This window comes from Triturus cristatus, chromosome 1_2 (assembly GCF_964204655.1).
Source record: "Triturus cristatus chromosome 1_2, aTriCri1.1, whole genome shotgun sequence".
Taxonomy (NCBI): Eukaryota; Metazoa; Chordata; class Amphibia; order Caudata; family Salamandridae; genus Triturus; species Triturus cristatus.
In genome coordinates, this window is record NC_140580.1 from 254,034,994 (window position 1) to 254,047,497 (window position 12,504).

The window sequence follows — 12,504 nt, forward strand, 5'->3', positions numbered from 1 at the left end:
AAACATTCATTGTCCAAACAGACGCTTCGGAGTTGGGTGTGGGAGCTGTTCTATCTCAGCTGAATTTTGATGGTCATGACCAGCCCATAGCTTTCATTAGCAGGAGGCTGACCCCCAGAGAGAAGAATTGGTCAGCTATTGAGAGGGAGGCCTTTGCTGTGGTTTGGGCCCTGAAGAAGTTGAGGCCATACTTGTTTGGCACTCACTTCAAGATTCAGACCGACCATAAGCCCCTCTTGTGGCTAAATCAAATGAAGGGTGTAAACCCCAAACTACTTAGGTGGTCCATTTCCCTACAGGGGATGGACTTCACAGTGGAGCATAGACCTGGCACTGATCATGGCAATGCAGATGGGCTCTCCAGATATTTCCACTTAGAGCAAGAAGACTCACCTGGTCAAGGTTAGCTTATTGTCCCAAAGTTTGGGGGGGGGGGTCATGTAGGAGAGTAGGGTCTGCAATCCTATGATCACCCAGATTATTTTGCTTTTGCTTCATTGGTTTACGACTTTCCCTGGCTGCGGGCCTGCCAATCAGACCCACAGCCTAGCTGTTCTCTCTCGAAATTAACACACATGTACATTAGGTGCATCCACTAATTGGAACTGGGCCGCCTTATCAGTCCCTGTATCAGCATACCACAGGTATCCAGGGCATCGGTGTACCCAGGGCCTACCAGGGGCTGCAGCATGTATTGTGCCACCCCTGGATGGCTGCCCAAATCTGACACAACTGGCTGCACGACAGCTGGGGCAAGGTGGTGTAATCACCCGTTGCTGTAGGTGTAGTATTCCTATACCTAACCCTAAAATGGACGCATGGATTCCTGTCAGTCACTCCTATGGCAGGCCTTATCAATCCTGAAGGCAGAGTGCTGGGAATCATGTGAGATGGTGCTCTGGCGCGAGCTGAGCCCGTCGACGGCTTGCGGAACCAAATCCTAATAGCCGTTCCATGGTGACGCGGGCCAACTACCTTAAAGTGCATTATTATCCTCGCGGTTATTTGCTAACTTTGGCATCGCGTCACCCAAACATGTCGAGTAAGGTGTCATACGAATTGGAATACGAACCCCTCGCCAGTTCCGGCGACGGGGTTAGCATTCCACCCTTCTAGAGGGACACGACATGGAAGTAACCTTGAACCCCGGTTAAAAGTTGACTCAAGCCTCAGCATCACAAAATGGATGCTGCCACCAGACACAAGTCTGACCCCCTGCTGCTGGGAGACCTTCCAGCGAGGGAAGCTTGGACAAAGGGTTCCTGCCAAGGGCGGTGTTAGCACCATCCCAGACAGGGTTTGTGTATCCCAGGTAGGCAGGGCTGAAAGGAAGGTGATTGCAAGTGGCACCCCGGTGCTCACTGTGCATAGCCCGGCTCAAGCCAGTTTCGGGGGCACACCAGCCCCTGAGCTGGGGCGAAGCCGGACAAAGGATAGGGGTGTAACCACCCCCCTCCTGGTCCCACCCATAGGTAGGACCTAGTCACGGGCCAGCCCCTTTTTCCTAGAATAAAGGTGGGAGCGGGTCCCCTTCCCAAATTGGATAATTCTGAATCTTGAACTACTTTCCACGAAAGGAACTCTTGACTATTTCTGAAGACTCTCCCTTGTGGCTAAGGAGTAGCCACACTGCACCAGCAGGCACCACCTAAGCGCTTGCGGTTTGCTGCACGTCTCTCCCACGGATCAAGACTGCCCAGCTCGACGAGACCCGGGTTCCCTGCCATCTCTGACCTCTACCTACATCATCAGCTCAGCTGAGATTCGTAGGTGTGACGAGACCTGCGGGGCCGGCCATCTTCAGAACCTGCACGACGCTTATCTAGCACGCCCACCGAGGGACCCTCGAGTGAGTGCACCTAGGGCAGGGGTCTTCAAACTGTGGGGCGCGACCCCCAGGGGGGCCGTAGAGTGATGCAAAGGGGGTCGCGCCTTCCCAGTCACACTTCTGCCCAGGCCCAAGGGCTTCAGCATCCCCCCCCCCCCCCCCCCTCCTGTGTCTCAGCCCGGGCTGCTGCAGTGAAACTTGAGCTGCTGGGGGCTCAGCTGGGCAGTGTCTGGATTCCTATCTCCGGCACCCCCGTGTTTTTTCACAGGTCTTTAAAGACCATTTGCATTTTAACATGCCTTTGTAAACTGGTTACAGAGGCTTAGGATTTTTTGCTGGTTCCAGTACCCCCTGGGTCCCCACTGTGCCTATTCCTTACATTTGGATTTTACATTCACTGCCGTAGTGTGAGAATGCATTTAATGGAAAGGAATACAAAGTTGGCTTTCTGGGGGCGCCGTGTGTGAAAGTTTATTGTGCTTTTGAAGCACCTGCTGCAGCGTTTCTTTCCCCGGCAATTGCCAGGCCTCACATAAATGTCAAGATAACTCGTGATTAATTATCTTCCTGGAGAGAGATCAGAATTTTGTATAGTTGAGGTTTTGACTTAGGTGAAGTTAGTGCAGAGGGTTAATATGCCTGCTGCAAAGAACGTGTACCAAGTAGATTACAGAGTGCGTATGATGTGAAGAGATCAGCAGGTTACTGCTTTCAAAAGAGACATCCTTTTGTTACTTGCAATTTATAACTTAAAGTCCTAATATAGGATAGTGAGCTATTAACTTTCATCCTAGAACAGCATGCACACTACAAAGAGTACATTATTAGACCATTGATTAATGTTGCAAAAAGGGTTAATTTGGATAGAAATCAATTCTTATAATTAAAGGAAACTCCCAACTATGCTGTTTCTTTTTCGACTCTGAGTTTGTGCTTCTCCACACCAAGCACTCTTGAACTATGCTGCCTACCAGTATGGATGACATGTGACTCCTATACTTTTAGTCCTTTGGCTTATGTAACATTTCCTATACACTGATTTACACCCTTATGATTGATTGTCTCTGTGTAATGTGTGTGTGATGCAAAGTGCTCGGACACCCTACACTGGTATGAGTGGCACTATATAACTAATTCAATGCATCTGAGAGTGTGGGGTTATGGAGACTTGGTCACTGTTAAAGGGTGCTAGTGAGAGAATCCGTGGTGGGGTGGTTATTGGGGGGGGGGCACCAACAAACATTGTCGCACAGGACACCACCAGCACTAAAGCCGGCCCAGGGAAGTATGCACAGATAAGCGCTGAAAATACCGCTTTAGGTGACTGCTTTTTTTTGTACCGACTGGGCCATCAAAATAATCTGCTGGTAACCCTAACCATAGGACTGGAAGTTTGTTGCAGGATCAGCACATTATTTATTTCCTTCACCCTCGATCCCCGATTAATGCCGCAATTGTTTAACTTAGATCTTAAAGTCTACGCCCCGTCAATACCATGCTGAGTTACTTCATGGGTCTGGGAATGCACCCTGCATTCAGACAACTCATTCCTCATTCTCGCCCTTTATTGTCACGCTCACCTTGCACTCACAGTGATCACAATGCACTCACACTGATCACCATGCACTTGCACCATTCACCCTCTCACCTTGCACTCACAGTGATCACTCTGCACTCAAAATGCACTTGTCCTGCTCACACTATACCTCAACCTGCAGTCACACGAGTACACTACTCATCCTGCACTCATGTGACACTTCACTCACCTGTCCCCCTCACTACTCAATATGCAACTCACTCAAACAAGCCCATCAGTAATCATACATTCATTCATCCCATTCTGAACTTGCATCCGCACCCAAAATGAGAGAGGACAGCAAGGGAGTGAGAGAATTTGATTGAAGAGGTCAGGGATGAGGAGAAATGTGAATTGCCGAAGAGAAGTGTGGACACGCAAGAAGTGAGTGTGATCCAAAGGTGAGGGCTTCTGTTAGAACAAAGGGGAGATGTGAAAGAGGAATGGGGGGACTTGAGAGGTGTTCGATACAAATAGACAAAAATTTGAATGAAGAGACGAGGTGAATGAGAAGTGCTGAGGGGCACGGGAGGTGACAGGGCCAGAGAGACCATGAGATAAATGTGAGAGACTGTTAGAGATGAGGGCAGTGCAAGGACAGAATGGCAAGAGGTGATTAAAGGTGAAGTGAGAGGTTGAATGGGGAGAGTTCAGAAGTTGTAAAAAGGGGTGAAAGAAAATGACCTGCAAAGTGAGAGAGGGATCCGGGGTTAGGAGAGGAGAGAGGGATGGAAGGGAGGGGGTGAGAGGAAAGCTGCATGGGTAAACGGCTTAACTCTACACAAAACCGCCAGGATTTTAAGGGACCCCTGCTTCTTCCGGTCAGGGCCAGGTGAGCTTCTAATGTGGCAGCACGTATTGCTGCAGAGTGGAAGGCCCTTCACAAAGGTTGACTTGAAATCTTTATGATGATAATTGCTGTATTTTGGTTATAAATGGGTACTGATTGGGTGAAATCTTTCCTCAGCGTTACTGTGTGTAACAAATATCAAAATAATGAAGCAATGCTATCCCAAAATACGCGGCATCACATAACCTCATTTACATTTTCATCCCACGCAATTTAGTCAACAGGTTTAGACATTTTTGTCAGGAGGGGGTCCTTACGCCTCAAAATGTTGACAGGGGGGTCTCGGCATCCAAAAGTTTGAAGACCTCTGACCTAGGGTTTGAGAAGCCCTAACCCTGAGCGGCTCCAGCACCGAAGTCTGCCTCCCCAGCATCCACGAGATCTGCGTGGGGGCCCTTCTGCTCCTTACTGCTCACCGCGTTGTCCGACCACTCGCCAACCGGCTTGTGGCCCTCTTCACGACGCACCACGACAGACTTTCATCACTGGTCTGGTTGCTCCAGACTGGCTCTTGCTCCCCTTCAACAGAGGAGTACCTCGGACCCTCCAGGCCCACTCCCGACGCCATCTTGACTCCACCGCGTGGGTTTGCCACTGCCAAGACCTGCTGCCCCATTCCTGGGCCCAGCATCATCGACAGCAGACACCTTCGTGGGACAGCTCGCCCTCCCTCCAGGTCGCCGCCGCGCCTCCTGGTCCAAGGAACAGCCGAGTCCGACGTCATCCACTCACCTGGTCGAGGTGACTTCAGCCGGTACCTTCCTGGTACCCACACGATCGCTGGCTAGCGGTTGAGAACTGAGTCCCCTCTGCTTTCAGGTTTCCTTCATCACCGATCCAGGCTTGGATCTCTCTGAACATCGACACTGGTCGCCTGCCAGCAACTTCTTCTTTCAGGCTCCTGAGACTACAACGAGGACTCCCGACATCTTGCTGAACCCCACGCAGTCGCAGCCTCTGGGCTAGGTAACTCGAGCATCTCGGTGCTCCACCGTAGGTTCACTCTACAAGTGTCCAGTTCCTTTTTCGTTTAGTCCCACTGATCGGATTCCTCCGGAATCAGTCACTTTAAACTTTCTAACCTCTCCCATTCCACTTACAGTGGAATGGTTTCGTGCCCTTCGGGCATTTGTGTAAATTGTGCAAACAGAAGTATTTTCATAAGAGTTTTGTAGTGTGCTTAGCTCCCTGACTCATAAAGAGCCAGGGTAGTCTTGTTATAAATAAATATCCTTTATTTTCATAACAGCTTGTGTGGTGTCCTTTCACTTGGTGTTCAAGGGGTATATGTGATGGTAAACAGCTGGCTTAACACGCCCTCTAGAGTTTAGCCTAAAGACTGCTCGTATCTACGCTACTAGGATAGCTGGTCTAAAAGGTTGACTTACAACCAATCATCAATAAGGGTAGTTTGGAATGATACACAGTGATCACTAGAATAGTGAGCACTACATATCAGGCCAACTTCTCACAAGGATGAATTGTCGCAATATGAGAAAAACATTTTACTGCCTTTAATAATGCTAATCTAAATGTTTTTTCTGAATTATCAGTGGCCACGGCACAGCACCTAAAGGCCTTTCAAAGGCTGATTCAATAATTTAGGCTTCTTGGCGGTCAGGTTTCCATGTTTCAATTTGATAAGTTAAAAGTTCTTTGGAAAGATCAATTACATTTGTTTGTGTCAGTGGAAGAAGGGCATGCCTTTTTAAAATCAGTCAACATTTAAAGGTGTGTGGAAGTGACTCAATGAAGGATATGGCTCCTATACACTTAGGAGGGGGTTTGGGGGAGATATGGATGAGTGGGAACTAGATGCTATTCCATGGCACCTCTTGGATGAGAGGATGAGTGAGGCAGCAAGGTGTGGGATCCCCTTTCTCTTGGGGAGAGAAGGGGAGGGGCGTAGGGGTCTGGAGGGGTTGGTGTGCAGGGAACAAGGAGTAGGAGAGGAGCAGAGTATTTCATCTCCAGTTAGAAAAGCCTAGCCCTAGACAGTTAGAAAAGCATAGAGTAAAAGAGAGGAGTATGAGACTAACAGAGAAAAAGTTGGTGTGAGAACCATTTTTTTATGCAGCTTATGGTCAAGAATTTTATTGATTCTATCTGAAGGATCCTTAGTCATAGGAGGTGACTTTACATTCAAGATATCAGAATAGATACATCAAATAAATCTAAGAAACAGTTAAAAACGAAAACGACGAAACTGATAAATATTATGAAACAAGGACTGTTCAGTTACTAAAGTTTTCACACTCAAGTTTTGTGCAAATAATCACTTCAGTGAAATACGCCGATTTGCTTTGGTCTATGAATGTATTTTAGCATTATACATAATAATTACAGTTTGCTGTGAAAATAGAATGACATTTCTTTCTTTTACTCACAAGGAAAAGTGCAACCTAGGGTATTTGTCTTTTTAACAGTAATGAGAAGATCTTCATATCACATTGTGCGGATTAATGCATTTGTGAGCAAGCACTTAATGGATCTTTTTGTTAGTTTGTATTTTTGAAAAGCAATACGAAGAAACTTACCTCACTGCTGAGAGCAGTAAATTTGCACAGGGAAATTATGAGATTATCAAATACGTCACTAAATCCATAATGAGCGGCTATCTTTGCACACTTCCTGAAAAGGACAAAAGAAAAGTGCGAATTAACAGAAACTAAAATGCAAAAATCATGATCACATCTTTGCTCTCTACAAAAACCACTATTTAATGACCCACAGAATCCAACAGGTCAAATAAAAATGCCAAAGGATGATGCTCACAAAACAACAAGTCACTTACCTTTAGTAAAGCTTTTTCTGGTGGATACTCTAACTCCAGACTTTGTGAATTTCTCCCAGGCTCCATACTAAATCCAGAAAAAAAAAGCAGCAATCCAGCTCACTAGTAGGTGGGACCATGAGACTATGCGTCAAAACTATTCCACTCTGGAAGTGACAGAGTTGCACCACCAATGAGCACTCACATTGAACAAGTTACTCAGCTTCAGAAACGCCTGAATCTAGTGAGACTATGTTGGTCTTGGCCCTTTTTGCAGGGTCATCCCTGAACTTTTTGCCTTCCTCCTAGTCTTTTTTTCTGACATGGTGTTGGTGGTTTTAGAACTCTGGGCACTTTAGCACTGCTGTCCTGTGTGAAGTGTGTGTGCTCTCTGTGGTAAACATGGTAAGATTGGCCTACACCTGGTTGGCATATTTAATTTACCTATCAGTCCCCAGTAAAGTGGTCTCTAGCATACCCAGGGACAGTGAATTAAATGCTACTGGTGCGCTTGCAACGCTGCTTGCGCCACCAACCAAAGTAGCCTTTCAAATCTCTCAGGCCTCTGCCATCGCAGGACCTGTGCAGCAGCTTACTGCCGCTATGACGTGGCACACAAAGTGGTTACCACGTCTGTGACACCCCTTTTACTGAATGTCAGTAACCCCTAAGGTAGGCCCTAGCTAGCCCTATGGCCAGGGTGCAATGTAGGTAAAAGGTAGGAAATGTACCTTAAGTGTGTGACATGTCCTGGTAGTGAGGAACATCCATTTTTGTTTCTCACTGCTGTGAGGCCGCCCTCTCATAAGAATGCATTGGGGATTACCTGATAAGTGTTTCAGTGTTCATTCCTGATATGAGAGGAGCAGCGTGGTCAAGTTTGGTATTTTTGGAAAAGTAATAATAAATGCTGCGTAATGGTGTGCGCAGATTTATTATCACTATCTTAGAAATGACACTTTTAGAAGTTTGCATTTCTGTGTGCAATGTGTCTGCCTTCCTGATGTGTACTGCATGTCTGGCTCTGGAGTGACTGGAGCGGGCGAGGTGTGAGGCTCCAGAGGGGCTGGGTGAGTCAGCACTAGGTTGAATGGGCACATCTGCATTTGGAGTAGTGGGAGGAGTAGCCCTTGACCCTGAATAGGTCTGTGCCTGCCTTCTTCAATGCTGGCTCCGCCCCCCTGTGGTGTGTCTGAGGTCAGAGCTCAACCTGACAAAGGAGGGTGTGAGCACTGTATAGAAAATGCTCCCACACCCCGCAGATCCAGTTGGGACTGGATCCCCAAACCCTGTGCCAAGGCAAAACAAAGACACAGCCTGGTATAAATATTGTGTCTGTGACCCCTTGAAAAAGTGCTCACTTGAGCTTACTTGGAGCTGTGAGGCCGAAGGACTGCTGGGCAAGAAGGAACCGCCATGGGACTCAGCTGCTGCTACATGGGGGTCCCTACATGGGGGTCCCTACATGCTGGCCTGCCTGTGCCCAGCTCTGGCGGCATTGGACTTTCCCCCCTGGTTTGCTGGAGAGCAGCCTACCAGGGCACCAAAGAGCGCGCTCAGCAAGAGGAAAACACTGCAAGGTTTGAGGGGGGTGATCTACAGAAAGCACGTGTGGAGCACTTTTGATTCCTTGCCCAAGGAGCCTTAGGGAGGTGCTCTTGTTTCCTGGCACAGCGTGGGGCGCTTCATGATTCCTTTTTTGCCCCCAGGATGTACGCCTCAAGCGTGGGCTCGTGTTGTGTAGCTGTCACGACCCGAGCCGGAAGTCAGGTGGACTGCATGGACGTAGGCGGAGCCTTGACGAGGAAGCGGGACGAAGACGCCACAAGAGGAAGTCAGGCAGACCTGCTGCCTGGAGGTGGGCGGGGCACCCATACCGGTGGAAGCCCCGCGTATTGCCGGAGACTGTTGCGGAAGGAGTAGAGGTGCAAGGGACGACACCGATGGAGACTTCGCTCCGTGTACCGCTACAGCCGTGTCCTGCAAGGTGAGCCATGAGCCCCGAATGGCTGTGAGTTGGTCAGGCCGCAGCAGGAGTTGTCGGCACCTCGTGGGCTCCATTTCTGCACTATTCCCGCCTCCCCCCGCCTGGTAGAGGGAGAGGCGGGTCCCGCAGACCACAGGGTACAACAAAGAGACCAGAGGAGTCCACGAAGAGCCCCTGTGAGTGGGGCTGAAATTGGGCATTGTTGGTGCCTTGGAGTGGCAAAAGAAGAGCCCTGGCGAAGCGGGCTCTCAAGGCACTGTTGGTGCCAGGGCTGATTTCGACAGCTGCACCGCGAGATTGTGGGCAGCTGCATCGGTTGGGCCATCCCTTTTTGGGTCGCATGGAAGCCCCAGTGAGGGGAGCTCAGAAGGCACCGAGGTGACAATTTTCCCTACGAGTAAAGCCCCGGTGAGAGGGGCTCACAAGGCACTCTGTTAGTGCCTACTTATTTCACAGCTGCACCGCCAGACAGAGGGCAGCTGCAATGTTGAGGGGGCATTGTTTTGGGGTCTCGAGAGAGAACAGGGGGTTTACACCCTTGCCCTCATTACTGGTGCGGGCCTTTTGGGCCTGCACCCTGCTGCAGTGGCAGCCTAGCGCCCTGACTTTGGTGGACATAGGGCATGACAGTGAAGTACCAGCTGGGCCCCCGAGAAAAGGCCAGTGGCCTGTGAAGCACCTGATGAGCTGGGAGGGTGTAAGGCCCTAAAGTGATGCATAATGTGTTTATGCCTAATGTGATGATGCTGAGTAAAGTATTTTACCAGTAGTTGCTGGTTGTTTCATATTTACTTCTTGTGCTTTCTAATGGTTCTGACAGTGGCCCAATTGAACCCGTCATGTATATAATCCCCTGTAAATTACTACGTAGTGCGAGCTCGCACAGTGTATATGTGTGATTAGGTTTATTTTATTTTAAAAGTTTTATATAGCGCTAGCTTGACCCGTAGGTATCAGAGCGCTTTACATACATACTGTAAAGAAAACCAGACGGAAATTGCATTACATAGTAGGCAGGCAGTAAGGAAGCAAAACAAGGGATAGAAAAAATACAGCATGGAAGATAAGGTGGTTAACATAGTCCGGTCACCAACTATCTTTGAATATCCAGAGAGAGGAGTAAACTCGGATATTGAAGTCTAGGTTAGTTGACGTTGGTCAGGAAAGTATTTGTTAAGGGGATGGATTTTCAGGTCCCTTTTGAAACAGGAGAAGGAGGGGTTGCATCTGAGGACTCTTGGGAGAGCGTTCCACATCCTGGGAGCGTTGCCAGAGAACGATCGGTATTGTGTGGTTTTCTTTTTCAGTTTCAGAGGAATAAGAAGGAGTGAGTTGGAGCTTCTCAGTGTTCTGGATTGACCTGCTCTTACCAGTTTGTTGTTCAGGTAGTTAGGGGCCGGAGAGTGAAGGGTTTTGTGTGTGATGCAGGCCAGTTTGTAAATACACCTCCCTTCCATGGGAAGCCAGTTGAGGGAGTTGAGAGCTGGAGTGATGTAATCAAATCTTTTTACTCCAGATACGAGTCGAGCGGCCGTGTTCAACACTGCCCTTAGAGGGGCTAGGTGAGCTTTTGGAGTCCCTGTTAGGATGGCGTTCACGTAGTCGATTTTAAAGAGAACTAGGGATTGGAATACAGTCTTGAGGTCTTCATGGGGAAGAAAAGGTTTCAATTTCTTAAGGTGTTTTAGAGAGAAAAGAGCGCTTTTTGCAGAGTTTTTGATGTGGGCCTCCAAAGATAACTTCTTGTCAAGGGTGATGCCTAGAGACTTAACTGAGTCGGATAGGACGATGGGGCAGTTTAGGGCGACCAGATTCTTGAGCCACTCTTGGATTGGACGATGGCTGCTTTTTGGAGAGAATAGAATTGGTTCTGTTTTATCTGGGTTGAGCTTTAAGTGGTTAGCATTGAACCAAGTTTGGATCTCGGTTAGAGTGGCATTGAGGTGTTGGATGTCGCTGGGAGACTTGATTTTGAAATAGATTTGGGTGTCATCAGCGTAAAGGTGGTAATTCACTCCAGCTTTTTTCAAGATGATTGTGAGGGGCTCCATGAAAAGATTGAAGAGGGCCGGGGAGAGGATCGAGCCTTGTGGGACCCCAAGTGTGACCTTTGTTGGCTTCGAGAGACAGGAGTTGATTTTAATTTGTTGTGAGCGGAGTTGAAGGAAGGAGGTGAACCATTTTAGTACTGTGCCATTGATGCCGGAGCGCTTGGACAAGGTTTCCAGAAGCGCTGGATGATTTACTGTGTCGAATGCCGCAGATAGGTCAATAAGGATGAGTAGGAAGGCATCACCTTCATCTAAAGCCTTGTGAATATCGTCAGAGACGTTGAGCATAGCTGTTTCCGTGCTACAGCCTTTCCTGAACCCTGATTGAAAGGTGTCGAGGAGGTTGAACTCATCAATGTGTTTGTTGAGCTGGTGGAGAATGCATTTCTCCAATGTTTTTGCAAGGAATGGGAGGTTGGAGATAGGTCTGAGGTTGTTGAGATCATTAGGGTCGGCCCCTGGTTTTTTGAGAATGGACGTGAGTTGTCCAAGTTGAAGGGAGTCTGGGACACAGCCTGAGGTGAGAGAGGCGTTGATGATTTTTGTCCAGAAAGGGGAAATGGTGTGGTTAAGTTCTTTTATGATTGTGGATGGGATGTGGTCCATAGTGTGGGAGGAAGATTTTAGATTAGAAATTATACTGAAAACCTCAATTTCCGACATTAGCTCAAAGTCGGACCAATGCGCATTGTTTTTTAGCTGGAGGCAGACCTGATTGTCCTTGGTAAGAACTCTTTCTGAATGATCAGGGGTGGTTAGAGGTTTGGATGAAGGATTGATCAATTTTTGAGACTTTATTAGTGAAGAAGTTGGCAATTTCTTCACAACGCTCATTGGTGGCTTTGATTTCTTGAGAGGGAGTGCAGTTTGTTTGGCTTTTGACAATGTTGAAGAGTTCTCTCGGTCTATTTTTCGCCAGATCTAGTTGGCTGCGTAAGAAAGACGCCTTTTCACTGAAAATGTGTTTTTTGTATGCTTGCCGAGCAGATCTAAGTTGCGCTAGGTGTAAGGTCGAGGGGTTTAGTCTCCAAGACCTTTCCGTTTGTGTGAGTTGACGCCTTTCCTCATTCAGATCCACGTTAAACCAGGGTTTAGATTTGGTTCACCTCAATTGTTTGAGTTTGAGAGGAGCTACTTCGTCTAGAACCTCTGTCATTTTTGAGTTAAAGTGTGTAGTGAGGTCATCGGCCGTCGATGATGAGGGTTGGAGTTGAAGATGGGCATGAATCCTGGATTAAAGTTTGGATAAAGGGATTGCTTTGATATTTCTGGTCCAGTGTTTAGGTTTGTCATTACGAATAGGTTGGTGGAAGACAAGTGCATCAATCTTGAACAGAATGAGGTGGTGGTCGGACCAGTCAATGGGAGAAATCGCTCTCAGAGAGACCAGATCATTGTTGGTAATGATCGCATCCAGTGTTGCACCTTTGATGCGAGAA

The 12,504-nt window shown here is 48.0% G+C and overlaps 1 protein-coding gene across 5 annotated transcripts in view; it reads right to left on the minus strand.

The window, feature by feature from the left end:
- Positions 1-12,504, minus strand: part of GBF1 (golgi brefeldin A resistant guanine nucleotide exchange factor 1) — a 2,300,480-nt gene that overhangs the window by 901,424 nt on the left and 1,386,552 nt on the right. For all 5 annotated transcript variants that reach the window (XM_085603553.1, XM_085603551.1, XM_085603552.1 and 2 more), the window contains one exon: positions 6,792-6,885. In XM_085603553.1, coding sequence (XP_085459679.1) covers positions 6,792-6,885 — 94 coding nt within the window. The remainder of the gene's footprint in view (positions 1-6,791; positions 6,886-12,504) is intronic.